This window comes from Clarias gariepinus, chromosome 25, assembly GCF_024256425.1.
Source record: "Clarias gariepinus isolate MV-2021 ecotype Netherlands chromosome 25, CGAR_prim_01v2, whole genome shotgun sequence".
Classification (NCBI taxonomy): domain Eukaryota; kingdom Metazoa; phylum Chordata; class Actinopteri; order Siluriformes; family Clariidae; genus Clarias; species Clarias gariepinus.
The window spans coordinates 21,827,474-21,850,201 of NC_071124.1; the positions used below are offsets into that span (position 1 = coordinate 21,827,474).

The 22,728-nt window shown below is 39.7% G+C and overlaps 1 protein-coding gene across 1 annotated transcript in view; it reads left to right on the top strand.

The window, feature by feature from the left end:
- The window catches only part of hecw1b (HECT, C2 and WW domain containing E3 ubiquitin protein ligase 1b), a 48,396-nt gene that overhangs the window by 14,357 nt on the left and 11,311 nt on the right, over positions 1-22,728 (top strand). Inside the window, exons 4-24 of the mRNA XM_053487027.1 lie at positions 4,039-4,133; positions 4,979-5,054; positions 5,447-5,616; positions 10,690-10,832; positions 11,647-11,747; positions 11,834-13,213; positions 14,405-14,506; positions 14,772-14,922; positions 16,999-17,111; positions 18,087-18,208; positions 18,411-18,596; positions 18,749-18,883; positions 19,098-19,203; positions 20,009-20,105; positions 20,206-20,289; positions 20,565-20,671; positions 20,858-20,972; positions 21,078-21,191; positions 21,931-22,083; positions 22,292-22,390; positions 22,480-22,609. Coding sequence (XP_053343002.1) covers positions 4,039-4,133; positions 4,979-5,054; positions 5,447-5,616; positions 10,690-10,832; positions 11,647-11,747; positions 11,834-13,213; positions 14,405-14,506; positions 14,772-14,922; positions 16,999-17,111; positions 18,087-18,208; positions 18,411-18,596; positions 18,749-18,883; positions 19,098-19,203; positions 20,009-20,105; positions 20,206-20,289; positions 20,565-20,671; positions 20,858-20,972; positions 21,078-21,191; positions 21,931-22,083; positions 22,292-22,390; positions 22,480-22,609 — 3,779 coding nt within the window. The remainder of the gene's footprint in view (positions 1-4,038; positions 4,134-4,978; positions 5,055-5,446; positions 5,617-10,689; positions 10,833-11,646; positions 11,748-11,833; positions 13,214-14,404; positions 14,507-14,771; positions 14,923-16,998; positions 17,112-18,086; positions 18,209-18,410; positions 18,597-18,748; positions 18,884-19,097; positions 19,204-20,008; positions 20,106-20,205; positions 20,290-20,564; positions 20,672-20,857; positions 20,973-21,077; positions 21,192-21,930; positions 22,084-22,291; positions 22,391-22,479; positions 22,610-22,728) is intronic.

Consider the following 22,728-nt stretch of genomic DNA (forward strand, 5'->3'; position numbering starts at 1 on the left):
GATTGAAGGACTTTACTATGTTCTCCATAGCTGCCATGGTAACAAATACACCATGCCCACTCTCACAGTTTGCCCCAAACAGGCGACTCTGAGAACTGAGTGCTTTAATACACTTGAGTGTAAAGTGTCTCACAGCTGGGGTCCACATTTCTTTTCATACTCACACTCCCTCTGTGGCTCAGTGTAATACCTCATTAGGCGCGCTATTGTGTAATTAGGTCGGCTCTAAGCAGAGTGCTGTAACGGCCATGACAGAAAGTTTGGTGTTTCTTAATGTACATACAAGGAGAAGAAAAAAAAATCTGTTGAACATCACTCATCACTCAGTACTCATCAGCCACAGTAACCATTTTTAGAACATAAAAGTCTATTCTAGGAACCCTCCTTGGTTTCATTCATCCCATGTACAGTGGTACCTCGGCATTTGAATTTAATCCATTTCAGGGATGATTTCTTGAACAAACTAAAGACATGAAAATAAAGTAAAATATGAAATAAATACACATTAAACCTTACTTTACTTTAGTTCATGATTCCTCTTAGCACCGTCTGTTTTAAAAAACAAACTGAAATTGTCTCCCTTTTCCTCTCTGCTAACATTTGTCATTGCTAACATTCTTGAGACACATGGTGCTATGACTTCACTAATTCTTGCACAAAATATATAAAAAAAAAAAACACAAAAATATTTATATTCACTTCGCATGGCTTGACTGTCGCAAACAAGTTTTGAACAACTTCCGGAGCATTTGTGTAACACCAGTTCAGTGGTTGAAGTGCTGGATATGGTTCGAAAGGTACCGGGTTCAAACACCAGCACCACCAGGTTGCCACTATTGGGCCCTTGAGCAAGGCCCTCAACTGCTCAGATGTAGTGTAAGACAAAAATGTAAGTCGCTCTGGATAAGGGCATCTGCCAAACACTGTACGGTCAGTGGTTAAGGCATTGGGCTTCTAACCAGAAAGTCATAGGTTCAAATCCCTGCATCACCACATTGCCACTGTTGGTCCCTTGAGCAAAGCCCTTAAACCTCAATTGCTTCAATGTAAAACTAAATAAATGTAAATTGCTCTGAATAAGGGTGTCTGCCAAATGCTTAAATGTAAATTTTTGTATACTGACGTTTCACTGTTTGCACATGCAGAATTAGCTAAAAAAAAAAAGTGTTGAAAATCAAATTTGGATTGTAAGCTAACCTCAAAAGATATGTGATAAAAGTTAAATCATAATTTTCTAGCTAGCTGCTGGCTAACAAAACCTGACAGGATTTTCAAGTCATTAAAATGCTAGTCATAAAAAAATTATTGTTAGCTACTGTAGCATAAGAATTCCTGACAGGATTTTTTGCAGTCCCTTCTTTTATTTCTAGTTAACAAGAGCTAACTAACTAAGTGACAATGAGAAAATGTTTAAAATGTCTTTGTATGTTGCTACTGGCTAAAATTATATTATTATCATTATATTATTATCATTATATGGCTAATGGTTGTTAGCTACAGTAGCATGAGAATTCCTGACAGGATTTCTGAGAGGATTTTTCGCAATTCCTTCTTCTGAATCTAGCTAACATGAGCTAATTAACAGACATTTTAAAAGGTATTTAACATGATAATGAAATTTTTGTTTGTTTGTTTTTGTATGTAGCTGCTGGCTAAGAAAAGTTGAGGGGATTTTTGAAAAGTCATTAAAAATGTCATCATGTTTTTAAATAATCCTTTCTAATAGTTTTAGCTACAGTAATATGGGTTAATTAACAGAATGTTTAAAAAGAATTTAAAGTCATAGAAAATGTTTAGAAGCTACTGGGTAACAAAAGCTGACAGGATTTCTGACAGGACTACATGCTAGTCATAAAAAATAAAGCATATAAAAACTTCGCCTGATGGATTTTCACCGTAAGAACAAAAATTTAGCAAGAAATTAGCCTTGGCATGCGAAGCAATGAACTGAGCCGAACCGAATGCCAGCTAAGTTGCATTTACGTCTGGTAGACATTCAACACTTGTTTGTGTCAGTGGAAAGCCAAGCGAAGCGAATTTAAATATTTTTTTAAGGAATTCTTTGCATTTTGTGAAGACATAGCACCCTGGTTCCCAAGAATGTTAGCAAGGACGGTAGCAAGTAGAAAAGTAAGCCACTTTTAGTTTTGTTTTAGTACCCGATGCCAAGAGGAATTATAAATTAAGGGTAAATGTCTATTGTACCATTAGTTGGACTAATGGTACTTAGTTATTAACCTAGTTAACCCAGTGTAAGTATGTATCCAATGTTGTAAACATTAAAGCACTTTTTGTAAGTTGCTCTGGATAAGAGCCTAAATGTAAATGTAAATGTATTTAATATTTTACTTCATTTAGATGTCTTATATGTTTTGATTGTTTTTACAGTATGTGCAAAAAATATGATTACAGTGTTGGAAATAGTTAATATGGTAATATATTTGGGTGGCTGAAATGGATTATTGGCATTTACATTATTTCCTATGTGTCAGGATAGCCAATAAATATTTATGTGTAATAAAAACTATTTCTGAATTATTTATATATACTGTTCTTTGAGGAGCTCAAAGATGTGTCTCCAGTCTACAGACAAATGATTCAGTACATCTCATATCTTAGATTCCAATTGTCTTAAATAAATAATGGCACCAGTAGTAGTTGTGGTTGCATCTTAGTTGCGGTAGCGCTATGCTAGCATCAGTATGACGCTGCAGAAAAGCAGACCGTCACAGCAGCTGCTTTAGCGCTACGACAGTGATTTATCACCTCCATATGGCACATTGCAGGAAGAGCGCACAATTCTGTCTGATATAACAAACTGCTATATTATTGTTACATGAGAGACGAGCAGGTTAGACAATGATGATGTCTGTCATGCAGGAGCTCATATTGAGCTTGAGGGGAAACACTCACTAAGCTCTTAGTCTCCTCCACAGCTCTGTTTCTGGGATTTACAAGGAGAGGGAGAGTGAGAGAGAGAGACAGAGAGAGAGAGAGTCGATATTGACCACACACGCTTTGTCCCATCAATCAGCCATATTGCTAACAGGAAGTGCTACTGCTGCCAGTCTGCAGAAATCCAGAATTAATGAAACTGTAAACTAATCTGTTTAAAGGTGTGTGTGTGTGTGAACATGGAGTCTAATTTTAGCTACAACACTCAGCACTTCCTGTCTATAATAAACATTGACCCACCTCGACATTTTGTTGAACGTGATTAAAAAGCAATTCTTTTGTTTTTTCTGTTTTATATCTTAAATCTCACACTTTGCTTAAGTGGTACCTTTCCATCACAGTGCTTCTGAATTAGGATAAAGGTTGAAATGGTAACCCTTTGGTATAAGATCGACAAGTTAGCATATAGTGTATGTAATAAATAATGCTTTCAATCTTTAGCGCTTCAGGAAATCATGAAGCGTATAAACCGAGCAGCCATAACATTAAAACCAAAACATTCAGCCATCCCCTTGTGCTGCTGGGGCAGCTCTGACGCCTGGGGGCATGACTCCATAAGACCTCTGGGGGTGTGCTGTGGCTTTTGGCACTGAGACTTTAATGTTGGATCCTTTGGGTGCTCTGGGTTGCTAGGTGGGGTCGAAATAGATCGGATTTGTTTGTTCAGCACATTTCATTGATTTCCGATTGGACTGAGATCTAGGGAATTTGGAGACCAGATCAACAACCCTAAACTCTTTGCCTGCTGAGCCCCATACAAATCAGGCTGTGATGTGTGTATTTATTGGTATATAATTGATAATCAATGTTATTCAATTCACCTGGCAGTGGTGTTAGTGTTGTGGCTGATCAGTGTGCATTAGCAGCTAATTGAGTCATATCCAGAATGCCATTAATAATTTCTGTTAATTAAAAAAATCTGTTAATTATTTCCATGACTTGCAGTTTTCTTAACAACCTTATTATGAAGCTGGAGTCACAGTCAGCCATGATACAGCAGAACCTTAACCACTGAGCAACAGCTGTGCTACAGTATACAGTTTCAGTAGGTGGCACATATTAACCTCTTCCTCTTCTCCTCAGCGGAGACGAAGATCTGCTTTAAGTACTACCATGGGGTGAGCGGCGCCTTGAGGGCCACGACACCTAGTGTGACTGTGAAGAACCCTTCAGCGCCGGTGAGTGTGTTTGCACGCACTGTTCTTGACTTGACTTCTTGACACCAATGAAATTTTTTTTAAGATGATCATCATCATCATGAAAATTGGTACTGTAATACGGTAGGATGATTTTTATCACTGAAAAGATCTGTTTTCAAAATCCTTTTTTTAAAGGACTGCCTTAGTCAGTGCCGTCATCTCTTCCAAACGAGGATTAGCTCTTGCATACTGACAGATTATCTTACATCTTAAAATTATATTTAGTATATTATTATTATCATGATTTTAGGTATCCTGTTGTTTATCATTTCTGATCTCACACACTTTAACATCAAAGACTCATCTGTCTAAGAATAGACAATGCCCAGATTGATATGTAATAAAGGATTTGATGTATAGGAAGTTAGTTGGCATAGTGGCTTAGTGGTTACCACCGTCACCTCGCATCTCCAGGGTCAGGGGTTTGCATCTGGTTTCTGTTCATGCATGGATGGCTTCCTCTGGGTACTCTGGTTTCCTCCTACAGTCTAAAAACATGCACAGTTGGTTTATTGGTGTTTAAAAAACTGTATCATGCAAAGTGTTGGCACCTCATCCAGGGTGCACTTCAACAAATGTGCCCTGGAATAGACTCCACACCCCTGATTTGTGTATATCCAGGGCTTGCTATGAATGTAAATATGATCTGAATGTAAATATGATACATCATATTCTATAAAATGTATAGTCATAGACTATAAACATAGAGTTTATGTCTGGGTTTATAAGACATAACAATGCTGACCTTATCTTGTTCTCTCTCTTTCTTTTTTTTCATTCTGTCTGTGTTTTACTTTCCCTCTGTCTTTCTCTCCCTTACTCAGGTGTTCAAGCCGGTTGCCGTGGATGACATGCCACAGAGTCAGGGCAGCCGAAGACTCATCAGCTTCTCCCTGTCAGGTACGCACCACCCAAAGCATGGTGAATGCTACCATAGCAACTGCACGAACACGAACACGCTTTCCAATTAGCACAGAGTAATTAGGTTAGATAAATTTTCAGTCTGCCTCTATTTTTAGTGACTCCTGCGGGACACTTGTTATCGATCACCACTGTAATATTTCACTTACAAATCCTAACATGCCATGGCTTCCCCCTGGAGAAGAGCAACGTGAACACGTTCAGATTAACGCTTGCACTATTCCCGTCAGCAATGAGTGCTTTTAAAACGCCTCAACTTTCTTTACCTTGGGCTTTTCATTTGCTTGACTTCTGTGTCACTTTACTTTTATTATTTCTTGTGCGTATGTTTGTATGTGTGTGTGTGTGTGTGTGTGTGTGTGTGTGCTTAGATTTCCAGGCGATAGGCTTAAAGAAGGGCATGTTCTTCAACCCGGACCCCTACCTGAAAATCGCCATTCACCCGGGCAAACACAGCATCTTCCCTGCTTTACCTCATCACGGCCAAGAGAAAAGATCAGGCATCGTCTGCAACACGGTCAACCCTGTGTGGCAGAGAGAGGTGAGGAGATATGACCTCTAAAAGCGTGGCGAGTTTTTCTCTGAGAGCCAATCATGCTGGTTTAGTAGTTTAATGTCACCTTTTCTTTTCTCTCTTCCAAATGAACTCATGCCTAAGGGAAAATGTAGGACTAATTTCATAATGGCAGTGATTTAATATAAATCATGTTTCGCAAATTACATGCTGAAGGCGTTACAAGTAAGTAGACTGTGTGCACCTGTTTACCAAAAATAAATCTCAGTGCAAGTAAATGAAATAATTCCATATCACATTATAAAAAGAGGAAAAAAGAGAGACGGGCAAGGAAATGACTTTGTAGAGCAATGTGTAAATGGTAAAATGTTTTTGTGGAGGTTTCACTATGTTAACTCTGTTAATAGTTAGACGTGTTAATGATTAAATATTAATCGATAAATTGCTGTTCAGAAATAAATAGATTAACTAGTTTTTAAACAATTAATGTTTGTTTTGCATTGTAGCTCATAAATCTGTTAACTTGTACACCACAAGAAGGTGCTCTTGCAGTTTGAATTTCCGCAGATATGAACAGACCATAGTTCTACCCACATTCGTAGAGCGGACATATCACGGACGTAGCTCACATGTATTATACAAAAAAAAAAAACAGACACTGCAGTGCATCAGATACCAATATTTGAAATTATATACTATATTTTCAGTGTGTATATATATTCAGAATATATAAAATGTCTTATGTCCGGTATATTATATGTGCGTGCATGTGAGGGGTTCAGGAGGAATGATTCGGCCTCACTGGTTTCAATTAATCAGTCCGGGAGCACAATAATAGAAAATGTCTGTCCTGTAAAGCTGTCCTAAAGGCGAATAATCGTAATTTCTGAAAATCCTCAACATAACAGAGTTCACAATCCAATACAGAGGAAAACAGCTCTGCGACAAAAGGGTGTCTGGGATTCCCCTCCTGATTTAAAGGCACAAAGACAACACTGTTATATTACCCCTGTGATATTAAGTACTCCTTAGGCATGTTTAAAAAGGCTTACATGCGGTTATGGTTTTTGGCTACATGATGGCAGTGTGGGGGAAGGGGGCAGCTGCACCAATCAGATTTAGCCAAGTGGATCGGTATGCTTTACACTGTATATTCGTGTCAAAGGTGTATAAGACTCATTTTGTCAGACTTAAGAACAAATGTGACTTACGAACATGCTCCTGGAAGGGAACTCGTTTGTAAGTCGGGGACTACTTGTATTTTTATATAAAAATTTTACCTGGGCTCGTTTTCAGACATTACAGAGAGACAAAAGGAGTATTTTCGACAGCCTTGTTAAAAAAATTAATTATTCTATTCAATTAAATGCTTCGTGCTTTATGAATTTGTCTCGCGTAATTAATTTGGATAATGATTAATTGATTATCGCCTGTAAACATATTAACTATCACTTAGGAAAAGTGTGTGAATTTGCAATTATTAATGGAGAGAAGTTATACGAACGTTGACTCAGACACCATGGTAATGTATGTTTTCTATCTGTGTAAAAACTGTTTTATATATTTTTTGCCTATTTTTTATTTTCATCAACAATCAGTTGATTTCAGGACCTTGAAGGAACTGGTGTTGTCCATACTTTAATGATGTAGATTGCAAGGGAAAGATTTAAGGCTTTGTCGTTAGCCTGATTTTTCTGGTAACCCAGAGAGCATAATTGGCGTGTTCTTTGAGTCTGACGGATGGCTTTTTTTCCTTTCTGTGTCTATCAGAGAGATGCTAGCCAGGCATCTGTTAGCTTTTGTCCAAGGGGAAAATGGGTCAGGGTGGAAGATATACAGAGGGTGTGTGTGTGGAGGGGGGAGTGGGGATCGTTTGCTTTTATTCTTCCTGGAGGGGTTAAAGCATGTGAGACGGCTGATGTTTTATGGAGGGAAGTAACCACTTGCCTCTGAGTGTGTTCAGCTGTCTAGTGAGGAGAGTTTAAGAGGATGGAGTGCCTTCCATTACGTATCTCAGAGAAAGATAGGGCAGTTTGTAGAGATATCAGATTAAAAATCACCAATCAGACATCAAAAGGCTGACTCTTGATTTCCCTACCCTTTCGTGGTACCTATAAGACAATATAGATACGCCTTTATCGGTTGGCTTCATCTTGTCGTGTCTTCTCCAGATGGAAAAAAATGATTGGCGGTGTTCAGGCAGAGCTTTAGATGAGAGGGAATTCATCATGTGAGTGATTGAAGCACCCGGCACTGAGAGTTGGCCCTGTAGGGGAGGAGGGAAAGTAGGTCGACATTTGGAAAATAGAAAAGATGGGTAGAGGCGAGGAGTGAAGCGAGGGTTGAAAAGAGGGGAAATTATCTCCTTTTCATCTTTCTGTAAATGGGACCAAGATTGAGGCGGCTTATTGGCGTTTGCCTCAGAGAGCGACCTCACCCATGGCTCAACCTCCTTCGCATAGTTTCTTGGCTCTCCAGCTGTCCCTCACAGTTATACACACAAACACATGCACACTTACGGACTTTCAGATAAGAAAAGCTACAAGTATAGTAAGTGGAACGATGAGGCAATAAACATGACATCACCAACATAAAGATTGGCAAGGGGAGACAAAAGGTGACACAGCCACGCTGGGTAGCATATTCTCCATTCCAGCAGATGCACCTAGGTATATCGAGATGTGTTGCCAGAGATCCGGTTGTATTTTTGTCTGTGTATGTGGGCTGAAGCAGTGCTTTGTTTCCTTTCATTCCTTTTATTTTTTCCCATAATGAAAAACACCAAAATGTACCATCAGTTAGAACATTATTAAATGTATTCATTGTGATTATATGTTAATGTTCGAACACAGGGCACATAAATATGTGTATAAATAAAAGCAAGCATAAGTGGGGAGTGCATCGTGCTTTAGAAGCTTTCTCTGCTTTCTTCTCTCATCTCCTGTTACACATCTTGTGCAGTTCTGCCGTTCCCACAGACCTACCGCTTCCTGTGCAGATGTATCACAGCCGTGGCGGCTCTAGGGATTAGATAGGACCTTGCACACACACACATAAAAAAAGACTTGTTGGCGTCATGCATGAACACATCAGCTTTTCCTTTTAAACATCTAAGAGAAATCAGAGACAAAGAAACATGACACACATAAGAAACAAACGCACTCGTACAATCTTTTTTGTTGTAGTCTCCATATTTTCAGTAATGGATCTCTGCTCTTTTCTTTTTCTCGCTTTCTACCCCACAGCTCTCGTTTCTGCTCCTCCAACCAGGAGCACGTCGCACATTTGTTCCGTTTCGCCAAGTCCCCTTCTTGCTGGCATCCCTCCTCCCCATGTCGTTGTCAGATCTCTGCAAGAAATCGCACTCCTGCTGAGAGAGAGGAGTTGGCCAGATGCCAGAATGTCGTCTGTCGCAAATGGAGCAAACCATAAAGAAAAAAAAAAGATAAGCGCTGAAGGCAGGCTTTCGGCAATCAGAGCCATCTTGAACTTTCAGTGTATTACACATCGAGGCATCATCGAGCAGAGAAGGCCGTCTGCACCGAAACGTGCCATCGTAGTTATTACATGTACAATTTTTAGCATATTTCTCTCCGTTAATCTTGAAGGAGACATGCCAGGTGTTGGCTATGAGGCATATAATAATAATAATAATAATAATAATAATACATTGATTAGCTTTCTCCTACCCCAAGCCAACTCAACACCATAAACAGTTAGCACCTTTTCAGCGAGATTTTAGAAAGGAAAATAAAACAAAACAGGACTGGAGTTGAGCAGATCCGTTATGAATGAGGGTGAAGTGAATTTCTGGGCCAGAAAATTTGAGTAACATTTACCTGCAGACCTACAAACTTCATGCAGGAAACTCATGAAATTCAATCAAAATATGTGTTTTTTTGGTTCTTTTGTTTTGTTTTCTGGGTAATTTCACTTCTTGCTAATTTTAAAAATTGGTTAGTGTTAGCAAGAAGTAAACCGAGCTAGTGGTTAATGAGCAGAAAATTTAACTAGCTTTTTTTTCTCAACTGAAATAAACCCATTGTATTTGCTGGCTAAATCTGCAGAATAGATAGCTCACTAGCAAATACATTGGGTTTATTTTAGTCACATATAGCTATTTATTCAGGGGTCCATTTATCGTATGTCGCTAACTCAGTTAGCTGGATTTGATTGTTGTGGATTTGTCCTGATCTCGGATTGTTTTATTCTTTAATGCGCTTCTCGCATTTGCTGTCACAGCAGCATATCCGTAAGCTTAAACCTGCTCGGGAGCAGGTTTATTTCATGTAAACAGGATTAAGGCTGCGCTCCTGGCGGGTTATGATTGGTTGAAATGGCGAGGTCACATCTGATTGGTTAAAGGGCACGACTGACGCGAACTGACTCACGTGGGAATTCATAGGTTTATTATTATCAAATATGATATTACTATTATTATAAAGACTAGGCACGAGACAGCCGTCTGTCAAGATCATTAATACAAGTTCTTGTATAATGTTTATTTTGTGACATATTTATTTTTTTAGGGGTTTGTCATTAATATGCAAATAAATATTTATATATAATAAAAATATTTTTTCATAATGAAAACTTGGCGCAAACTAATTTTATTATAAAATAAATAATATAAAAGTATACATGTATTTGAAAAAATATATATTTCTATTTTTTCATATACAACATATTTATTTTCATATTGCTTATTTTATTTTATTGTCTCATGTAATTTGTTAACCATTAACCTATGAATTTATGTTCTAATATAATATTTGATAGCAATTATGTAGAGGGGCAATCTGCAGGAGTATTCAGACTCATTTTTTCCCTTAAGGTATCTAAAATCGTACACTTATTTTAATTCATATATTATTCTATATATTATATAAGTATACAATACATTTATTTTGTTCAAGCTGCATATTTTATATAGGCTACTTCTGTGTTTTAGCAGGTCTAGCATTAGGGGAGTCATTACGCTGTTTGCTTCACACTGTTTGAGAGCTGTTACTCTGATTAGTACTAAATTGGTCCTGATTTTATCACCTCTCTCTCTCGCTCTCTCCCTCTCTCTTCCTATGTCTCTCTGTCAAACAACAGAGGTTCAATTTTGTGTCTCTACCCACGGACGTACTGGAAATTGAGGTAAAGGATAAATTTGCCAAGAGCAGACCCATCATAAAGCGCTTCCTGGGCAAGCTGTCCATGCCGGTGCAGAGATTACTGGAGAAGCATGCTATTGGGTAAGTTCTGCATGTTTATATTCTTACAATATACAATCTGTAATTTGACATAAAGTTGCCTTTGTATGGTTTGATTTTGCTTTAAATGAATATACTTTAAGAGTAAGCTAAGCAGTGACTGAATTGCATGGCTTGGTTTCATCATTATACTGTACAGTACCAATTTCTTCTCTTCCCCGAATGCTATGGATCAATACCAGTGAACTTCTCTTAAACTGGGTGCCAGTCTGTCAGGCTTGATAATGACAAGAACTCGGAATTGCCAAAACCAAAATGGAACTCTTGGTTTGTTTCCACTTTGGCCCAGGTTTCAAATAGAGTTAATTCAATATTTCATTTCTTTATCTTCAGTACCCACTTTATCTTGGTCAAGGGATCGATGATGAATGGGAGCCCATGTTAAGGCACATTCACACATTGACTATTCATATCGACCGACTGGCATTGTTTTAGGAAGTATGAGGAAAGTAGAGAACCCAAAGGAAACCCACATAGGGAAAACATGTATATCAACACACCTGATGTATGTAACCTGAGCTCAGGGTCAGACTGGGCATCCTGGAGCCATGAGGTAGAAACACTATCGCCTGTCATCCAGATGTAGCAAAAGCTTAAATGTCTTAAATATGGCTGCTTGTGCATCTACTTTCTAGTAGTATTGCTAACCTTAAGCATATCTGACTCGTATGTGGTTTGCATAATACTTATCAAGAGTTGCTAGAATTGTATAGTCCTAAAGATATGTTCTGTACGTTATCTTTTCTGTCCTGGACACCTACATAAACAGAATTTCTTATCTATTCTCTGTCCACAGTGACCGAGTGGTCAGCTACTCTTTGGGTCGAAGGTTGCCAACGGAGCATGTCAGTGGTCAGTTGCAGTTCCGATTTGAGATAACCTCCTCTATTCATCCAGGTTTGTCCTAATTTATTTATTTTCTTCTACTCTGAATTATCTGATATAGTATGTATTTTTTATTTGGTGCTCTCTTCATCTTGTAGACGATGAGGACATGTCCCTCAGCACAGAGCTTGAGTGTACCACAGTGCCCGAGGAACCTGAGGAACGTGAGCATCATGAACCAGGGGAACTAGAGACCAGAGAACGTGTTCCAGTTCAAGCTGAGGACACCATGAGTCTGGACATGGTTGCTCCTGATCTGCCTCTGGATGGAGACACAGCCTCAGTACATGTTCCCATGGATGTAGAGCCTTTGGAGGCAGATAATGGAAGAACAATCCAGCAAGCGGAGAAGATCGAGGAGGCAGAATCTGTACTTGGAGATAGTGGTGAGCAAGGGATAGATGCCCTTGCAGCTGAGCAAGATGGAGGAAGTCAGCTGGAGGCCCTGGTGCCTGAGCAATGTGGAGGAAGTCAGCTGGAGGCCCTGGTGCCTGAGCAAGATGGACAGTGTCAGGGTGAGGCTCTGGTGCCTGAGCAAGATGGAGAGGGTGAAGAGGAAGTGGCAGCTTTAGAGCAGATGGAGCAAGAAGAGCCTGAAGCAGGAGAAGGATGCAGTCAAAAGATGCATGAGGAACCCGATGATATAGAAAATAGGGAAAGGGCAACGGAGACCCATGATGTAGTGTTGGAAGAAATGGAGAATGCTGTGGGGGGAGCGGAACCTGAACCTGTCTTTCCTGAGGGTTGGTCTCAAGCAGAGGATGAGGATCAGGAAGAAGAAGAAGGTTACCCACTTCGACTGCGTGGTGCAGCTAAGCGGAAAAATCGCCCTTGTTCACTACCTGTCTGTGAGCTGGAGACCGTAATTGCTTCGACGTGCGAGGAACCCGAGACACCACGGTCACACTACATCCGTCTCCACCACCTTCTTCACAGTCTTCCCTCTAACCAATCAGAAAGCTCTAAAACAGAAGAAGAAGAGGAAGAAGAGGAGCAAGATGAAGATGGTGCAGCACCAGAGCCACTGACTCCCAACGGTCCACGTCGTTCCCTACCTCGCAGCCGCTCGCACCAGCGCCTCTCTGAACTCGTCCAGATATTAGACGGGGAAGGACAAGTTATGGGATCCGAGGATCAAGTCAGAGGCCAGAGGTCCCCAGGAGAAAGCGAGGGCGAGGCTGACCTTAGCCCAGTGCCATGCTGTAGTCACATGGTGGCGAGGGGTGCCGGTGCAATGCGAGCATCGTCTTTGGACAGCGCACGACACGGCAAGAGCAGCGTGTTCTCCTCACAGGAAGACGAGGACGACATGGACGGGCTGGACGGCATCTTGGAATTAGAGGTGGAGCCTTGTCAGGGCGGACGAAATCGAACGAGGGACGGCACAAGGTGGGAGGAAGTGCCCGACACTCATGTGCAAAGTCCGCATGGCATTGTGGGTAATGGAGATTCCCCAGGAGCTGGAACAAGCGGCAGGAGTGAGTATAAGTGCTCCTGACATACTGCGAATATTTATATAAGCCTCTTATCATTCATACTTCATTACAACATGTTGTACATAAGCGGTAGCATCTTCCAGTAGGAGTTGTGTTAAACTTTAATAGATGAGCCGCGTGTTGATCATCGTGTTGCTGATGTAAGCGCTGGAGTGAAAACACGTCTCTCTACACGGCAAATGTCTCGTCTGCAGTTTGATGCAAAATTTTCACATCTGATTGAGCAGAGGGTTTTTTCTCCTTAATACTTCCTCTTTGTGTTTGTTTGTTTTTTTTGTTTTGTTTTTTTGTTCCTTTTCTCTTTTTATTTCTTTCTTATTTATTTAGTTTTTTCTTTTTGTATTTCTTATTTATTTAGTTTTGCTTTCCATTGTTCTTTTTGTCTTTCTTTCCTTTTTTCTTTCTGTTATTTTTTATGTTTATATCTTATCATCTTTCTTTCCTTCTTTTTAAGTTACTTTTCTTTTCTTAATTTATTTCTTTACTTTTTCAGCTATTCTTTCTTTGTTTCTTTTTTATTTTAGTTTTAATTTCTTTCTTATTAATTATTTAATTTGTTTGTTTATTCATTTATTTTTCCTTTCTTTTGTTCTTCCTGTCATTCTTATGATTTTCTTTTTTTTATGGTTTATTTTTTTATTAACAGTATTTTTGTTTTGTTTATTTTTTCTTTCTTATCATCTTTCTTTTTATTTTAGTTATTCTTTATACTTTTTTCTTCCTTTTTTCTTTCTTTCCTATATTCTTTTAGTTCTTTCTTTTGTTCTTTTTTATTTTTCTTTCTTTCTTTTTCTTTTTTCTTTCTTTCTTTCCTTCCTTCCATCCTTTCTTTCTTCATTTAAGAACAGTTCAGCTCTGTCAGCAATGCTGCTAGTAATTTGAATTACACACTTATATTAAATTCTTTTTTTTAATACTCTGTGGTTTCCATAGTAACAGCCTAATCGCAGGCACACCTGGTTGCCATGCTCCAAGGCTAAAGGTTCCGTTATTTAACAAAGAGAAATGTGCAGTTGGTGATTTGGTAATGTTTTTGTAAACATACTAAGTTTATTAAACCCTTCTGGACGAAGTCTCCGGTGTCAGACAGCTACGTGCTAAACAAAGTGTATTTTTATTATATTGTTTTTGCTGTATGTCTGTGTGTCTGTGTGTGTGTGTGTGTGTGCCTAGGAGAGTGTCCTCTACCATGTAGTCACCCTCCAGTGAGCCAGCTCCCTGCTCTGAGGCCGGACCCCCACCACTACCCCACCATCGACGAGCCCCTTCCTCCCAGTGAGCGCCCCCTTCTAAACATCTCACACACTGAGACACACTATTAGAGTATTCAGTGGCACTGGCTATTTTTAACGCACACACACACACACAAACAATTTATCAGATTTCAGCTTATCTCTGTTTCACACATAGCCAGCGTGTTGAGCAAAGCTGTGAGGATTACCTCTGTCTCACTTTTTCAACTCCGTCTGCCTGCTTATCAGTGTTACTCTGTCACACAGCTTACTCTCTCTGGTTTGTGTGTGTGTGTGTGTGCATACAGACTGGGAGGCGCGTATCGACAGTCATGGACGCGTGTTTTACGTGGACCATATTAACCGCACCACGACATGGCAAAGACCAACCACAGCAGCGACACCTGACGGCTTGCGCAGGTCCGGATCCATCCAGCAAATGGAGCAGCTCAACAGGAGGTGTGTTTATGTGTGTGAGCACCTTTATACACTGCGTAAGGAATAAAACACTTGCTTTGTGCTGTTCTTGGAAAATAATTACGACAACATGTGTTTTTTTTTCCATTTTATACCACAGAAAATCAGATAAATTAAGGAATGACACGTTAGACTTTTCATGCAGTCATTTCCTCTTCTCACTTATGTTAAAGCACATAAAAACAGTTTTTTTACATTTTTTTCTGAATTTTAAGAAAGATTCAGCTGTTATTTTTTTATGTGGCCGTTATTCACAGTGGTCCATCTGTGGATGAATCATCATTGTAAAGTGCATCATATTTCAGTTTGAGGATGTGTGGAGTGACCTGCAAAGGGGAAGTGAAAGCAGTGTGGGCTGTCTTCTGCCTTGATTTCTCTCTGATTCAGCCTCATGTGGCGTGGATTTGTGTCCTCTGTGATACTACAGAGCGCTGCTTCCCTTTACTCCTCCACCTCTGTATTACATCTTGCCAGTGACTCCAAAGCAGGCTCTCTCCCACCATCTGGTGGACAGAAATATCATAACATGTAAGGATATACAGTAAAATGACACGGTTTTGGTTCGGGTTCACGATACTGGCGATATGATTCGATTTGATCCGATTCAATTCTTAACTGGACAAATAAATAGATATATTTATTAAATTTAATTTAATTAAATTTAATTAAATTGAATGACGCCTCTGTCCCAGAGAAAACGACTGATTAATATGACATATTGAGCTTCTCAGTAGTATCACAAGTGTCTTTTTAATCTAAAATAGAGCTCCAAAATCAGCTAAAATTCCAGGCTTCTGCAGCCTCACTCTCTCGAAGCACTGTACTGTAGATCGCAGCGGTGCAGAGTTGGTGTCATTTGAAAGCTACCGGAGAGCTCTTGTGTAACCATATGACACGAAATGCATGTTAGTCAGTGCGATCTGGAACTATTGGTCAATTCACAAGTGCAAATTATTCCGGGTAATCGTGTGACCAGCATGCTGTCCATATAAGAGCGAAATCAAATCAAACCGGACTTGTGATGAAATTTCTCCTGAATGAAGTCATAAACTCGATTGACATTTACAGAAGACTTTAAGCACAGTACAGTGATGAGACTCTTAGCTGCAGTAAAGAATCTGAACTTTGCAAACGTTTTACAGAAGATCGTCCGTGAACGACGATCCCAATGTAGTCGTTCCCGTGAACATTCAGCGAGTGGAACGTCCGATCCTGGAAAATCGACTAATAACTTGTGGGAGTCCTGGTTCGACTCAAACGCTGCTTGTATTTTAAATCTGTGGGTTGCACAGATTGGGATATTTGATGTTCAAACAGTGCAATTGCATTAGATGCATATTGAATAGAGTTCAGTACTATGATGTGCATATTTTTTTTTTGCATTGGATGTTGCCGCGTCATGTCGTCGTGTCCGCTAATGACAAGGACTTATACTGTATATCGAAGCCAGATCAGGGCGATTACAGTCTTGTATTAGTGTTTATTTATCAGTTTGAACTGAGAAGAGAACTTGATGCTCAGATTATCAGTTTTAGATGCTTTTGTTTCTAGATCACTTTTTTAAAATGAGTTTCCTTTGGGGGGGGGTGACTTTTCTTTTTTTAGTCTTTAGAGTCCAGATGTAAAACCAGATGTTGTTTCTTTTGATGCTGATTTGTTTCTTGTTTTTGCATCATTAGAATATTACAGCGAGTGTAATTTTAACAGAATGCGCATTAAAACACTTTTGACACTAGAATAATTGGATGATTTAAAAAAAAAGGTAAAAATTAGTGATTTGCAGCATTGTGATGCAATGGATGCTGTATTGTGTTTAATTTTTTTTTCCTTGAAAGTAAATTATTTGCTTTGAAGAGCAATTTACAACATATACACACTTGGCGATTGTGTATTGGTTAGAGGGCAGACTGACATATCCAGTGCAGTTCACCACTCAGCCAGCAGAGGGCTCTGGAAGAGCCAAACTGTTTCTTTAAGAAACAATTTATGTAAACAGAAACCTTTAGATCTGTCGTTCTTTAGTCATCTAGTTAACCATGTGTATCTTCTCTGTTTTAGATATCAGACCATCCAAAGGACCATGGCCACAGAGAGGAGGGAAGAGGAAGGAGGGAACCCCCGAGTAGAGAGGACTAGCAGTACAGAGACCGACTCACCACCTCAGACAAGCGGTAAGTTACGTTTATAAAATATTATAGAATAAAGTTACGTTTATTTTCTATTCGTATTTTGTCCGATAAAGTGAGTCTTATACGCCTTTGACATGAATATACAATGTAAAGCATACCAATCCACTTGACTGAATCTGTCTCAATTCCCCACACTGCCATCATGTGGCCAAAAACTGTAACCGCGCCTAAGGAAATGAATCTTACACAAATATCATTACATTTACATTTAGGCATTTGGCAGACACTCTTATCCAGAGCGACTTACATTTTCATCTCATTACACATCTGAGCAGTTGAGGGTTAAGGGCCTTGCTCAAGGGCCCAACAGTGGCAACTTGGTGGTTGTGGGGTTTACCCTGGGATCTTCCGAACCGTAGTCCAATGCTTTAACAAACACAAATGTACTGCTACATTTGTTACACAAATGTAGCAGTGTTGTCTCTGCGCCTTTAAATCTAGAGGGAATCCTGGACTTCATTTTGTCTAAGAGCTGTTTTTCACTGTATTGGACTGTGAACTCTTGTTTTGTTGACGATTCTCGAAATTAGGATTATTCACCAGCAGGACAGCTTTACAGGACAGACATTTTCTATCATTGTGCTCCCGGACTGATTCATTGAAACCGGAGAGGGCGATTTATTTCTCCCACACACACACACACACGCATAGAAAACACTTTATCAGATGTTAGATAGTTTATCCATTCCCCTACTGTACACACTGAAAATATTGCATATAATTGTAAATATTGGTATCTGGTGCACTGCAGTGTGTATTTTTTGTACAGTACACGGGAGCTACTTCTGTGATTTGTTCACATCTACGAATGTTCGTGTCTGTGGAGATTTGTAACTTGAATGTCCGTAAGTCGGGGACGAGCTCTACAGTAATACATCAAATAACATTATGTTTGATGGCAGAACTTGTTGTTTACTTTCATACTCTTTCATCTCTGCTCGTCTTTCTGTCTCTCAGAACCGAGGCGAGACTCGCACTGCTCTCCGAGTCACTGTCAGAAGATCACCCTGCTGCTCCAAAGTCCGGCTGTCAAGTTCATCACACACCCCGAGTTCTTCACTGTCCTCCATGCCAACTATGTGAGCTCACACCCACACCCACACACACACACACACATATATACAGAGTGAGCTGATAGACAGAAGCTGACTTGAGGTGTATAAGTGTGATCAAATACTTCTGAACCCTGTAAGGTGAACGGAATGACTCTCAGGACATCATTTTTTTATTCATAGAGACATAAAAAAAAAATTCTAATCAGTTTTTATTTGTCTCTGATAGGGTGCGTACCGCATGTTTACTAACAGCTCATGTCTGAAGCACATGATCCTGAAGATCAGGAGGGACGCGCGGAACTTCGAGCGCTACCAGCACAACCGCGATCTCGTCTCCTTCCTGAACCGCTTTGCTGATTCGCACATGGAGCTTCCCCGGGGCTGGGAGATTAAAACCGACCCTCAGGGAAAGGTAGCATCAAAGCAAAGCACCATTTTGCCTAGAGGAAAATTCTAATTCCTGTACGGTATGTGTGGAACGAAAGTGAAGTACAGTACAATTTCAGCAGTGCTGAGCAATTTGTCTGTCTCTTTCTCTCTTTCCCGTTCTTCTCAACTCTGCAGTCATTCTTTGTGGATCACAACAGCCGTGCCACGACCTTCATCGACCCCAGAATCCCTCTGCAGAACGGCAGGCTGCCCAACCACCTCACTCACCGGCAACACCTGCAGAGACTGCGCAGCTACAGCGCAGGAGAGGTGTGTATGTGTATGTGGGTGTGTGTGTAATGGTCCCTTTTACAGTCTCATATAAACAGTGCATATTTAAAGTCAATGCTTGGAATACAATTCATTCAGTCTGTTGTTGTTCTGGTAATAAGATGGTTAATGTTTCTAAATGTAGACTTGATCTTAATATTGATCATCGACTCAGTCAAAGGATTAGCCAGTGAGTTTATTTGTCCTTTAACAGGCGTCTGACGTGTCGCGCACCCGTGGAGTGTCCCTGATAACGAGGCCTGGGAACAGTTTAGTGGCCGCCATCCGAAACCAAAGCCAGCAGGAGCCGGTGCCGCTGGGTGAGTGGAGCAGTAAGGAGCAGGCTTTAAAAGCACACGTACAGCATGCTCTTAAACCTCATACTGTATATACAGTCAAAAGTTTGGACACACCTTCCAACTCATTTTTTCTCAATTTAATCATTTTTTAAATAGTTTTTCAGCATTATAAAACAATGCTGAAGGCAACCAAAATCTGCAATACTCTTTTTTTAAACAGTTGATGTTGAGATGTATCTGCTACTCACTATCTCTATCTGTGACTCTAAATGAACTTCTCCTCTGCAGCCGAGGTCAGTTTTGGTCATGCTTTCGTTGGAAGGTCTTCAGGAGAGACAGTTTCATCAATGGGTTTCGCAAATGCACTGTTCTTGCAAGAACTATTCCAGAACAACTGATTTTCACGTCTGTTCTTGTTGTTGTTGATGTCATATGTGTTATTCTAGTGGTTTGTAATCTCCAGTATTGTTTTAGAATGTAGAAATCACCAAACGAAAAACATTGAATTAGAAAGTGTGTCCACAGCTTTTGACTGGTACTGTATATAGTACTGTGCTAAAGTTTTCAGCAAGACCACATTTCTTCATATTTTGCTCTAAAGAGAGCCAGACTTTCGTGTATTTTTAGCATAATGTTAAGCAAAGAGAGAGAGAGAGAGAGAGAAGCAAAAAATGTATTGCTTTTTTTCATAAAGCAATAAATTGTTCACATTTTTTGATATAATATTCTTATATATTATATACACTAACCATTTGACACGTTAGACACATTAGACTATATAGACTTATACATTTTTGCATTAAATTTTTTTTTTTTTTTGCCACAGCATATAATGATAAGATTGTGGCGTTTCTACGGCAACCCAACATCTTCGAGGTGCTCCAAGAGAGGCAGCCGAGCCTGGCCAGGAACCACTCGTTTAAGTATGACCTGACCTCTGACCTTCTGATCTTTGTACTGAGGAGCTATAGGGTAATCATGCTCAAGGTGTATGTGTAAATATATATATATTTATTCTTTCAGAGAAAAGGTACATCACATCCGTACAGAAGGCACACCCAGATTAGAAAAGCTGTCCTGTGATGCTGACTTTGTCATGCTGTTAAGGTGAGTCATAATTATAGCCTAGAACCTCTGCTGAGAAAATAGTAGTACTAAAAAAACATTCTGAACTATACTGTAAGTATCATTTTAAAGTGTGCAAAAATCATAGAAATTGGCCAAGTGATTTAAAAGGACTAATCGCAGAAATGTCGTCACACGTGAAATCAGGAAAATAAAAGGATTTTGTCTTGTTAATAAATCACATAACGTTTTTTTTTTTCGTTTTGTGTATGCATGAGTCATTCAGATTGGTTTGAAAGTTTTGTATTTGTGCGCAGTTTGTTTGAGGAGGAGATCATGTCCTACGTTCCTCTCACCACGTTTCACTCCGGCTTCGCCTTCTCTCCACGCTGCTCCCCAGGATCCTCACCGCAAAATTCTCCAGGTGGGTTCGGGTTGCCTCCCGGTGTCAAATACGTATTTTTGTAGTGAGAGCAAAGACATGCGTACTAAATCCTGCCTTTATAGAAAGATTAATATGATTACCTAAAGACAAGGAATTCTTAGGCTGTAGACACTTTCCATGTTCTCCAGCTTCTCTAGCTTTGAGTCTCATTGATTGGCTTTACAGGTACCCAGAGAGCTCGTGCTCCAGCTCCATATCGCAGGGACTTTGAGGCCAAACTTCGTAACTTCTACAGAAAATTAGAAGCCAAGGGATATGGACAAGGGCCAGGGAAAATCAAGCAAGTCAACATAATAATAATAAAAAATAATAATTCTACATAATATAACTTAATAAGTTTATATGTTACATTATTAACTTATGGCTTTATTGTTGTGTGTTCCAGACTAATAGTACGCAGAGATCATCTACTGGAAGGCACGTTTAACCAGGTCATGGCTTACTCACGCAAAGAACTCCAAAGAAACAAACTCTATATTACCTTTGTCGGCGAGGAAGGGTACGTCCTGCATGAAATACTGTTCTCAAAGATGAAGTTAAAAGCTGAGTCTTTAAATCTGCATCGCTTCATTCGCTTCCCTTCCCTCTGAAATAGGCTCAATCTAGACTCATCAGACCACATGACCTTTTTCCATCAGTCCAAAGTCTAATCTTTACTCTCCTTAGCAAATTTAAGTTGTTGTTATTTTTTGGTAAACTGATTACAAGTGGTTTTCTTACTGTGTGGATACACAGCTGTTGAGTCCCAATGTCGTAACGTCTTGTCACATAGTATGTTTTGAAATGCTCTTACTTTCACTATTTAACATAGCTGTAATTTCTTCTGTCATTTTTTTTATATAAATCTTTACTTAGCATTTAAGTGATCTCCGTTCATGCAATTCAGGGCAGTCCTTATACTGTAGGTTTTAATAATGTTTTTAATAATGTGTGACCTTTCTTAACCCAACTGTAGTAATTTAAAATCTGCTTAACCAGTACTTTGACCCTTCTAAAGTGGCGACCTTTTTTGGCCAGGCACTTTGTACATAGTAGAGCAAAGTTGGCCAGATGGTGTGGATTTGGCAAAACATGTTTGTTTGAAAAGTTACATACCTCAGCTTTAATTATCTGTTGTTTTTAATGCTACATAAAAAAAACGAATACGACAAAGTAGTTATGCCTAATTCTCACATCTTAAGCAACAACATTTTCACAATCTTCATCAGTATTTTCTTGTCCTTTTTTCCGTTGTCCAGTCTGGATTACAGCGGACCTTCTCGAGAGTTCTTCTTCCTGCTTTCTCAGGAACTGTTTAACCCGTATTACGGCCTGTTTGAATACTCAGCCAACGACACGTACACAGTGCAGATCAGTCCAATGTCAGCCTTCGTAGAGAATCATTTGGAATGGTGAGCACATCTTGAGATTATTCCATGATTAAGGTGAGGAATAGACATCTGCATGAAAAACATGTCTTGATTTAAGCTTGGGCTCTCATATTGTGAGTAACAATGTGCACATTAGATCTTCAGTAGCTTTTGCCACCTTTATACTGTGATATTTCTCTTGCTTTGTGAGGAATCCTCTAAACCCTGACAAGTGTACGCTCGTGTTTAGGTTCCGTTTCAGTGGCAGGATCTTGGGCCTAGCGTTGATTCATCAGTACCTGCTGGATGCTTTCTTCACCCGGCCCTTTTATAAAGCTCTGCTCAGACTGTAAGTGCGAGCCGACAAGATGTTAAGTCAGAGGTATTATTGTCTATAGTTAATGGTGCTCACTGGACTAATGTACTTGTTGTGCTCAGAGCAACTGACCTGAGTGATCTCGAGTACCTGGATGAGGAGTTCCACCAGAGCTTACAGTGGATGAAGGACAATGACATCACAGACGTCTTGGATCTCAACTTCACTGTTAACGAGGAGGTGTTTGGCCAGGTAATCTACATATTGAGGAAAATTAAAGTATCTGACAGTGTTATGATACATGAAGTTGATTATACAGTGGAACCTTGGATTGCGAGTAACACGGTTTGCGAGTGTTCCGCAAGACGAGC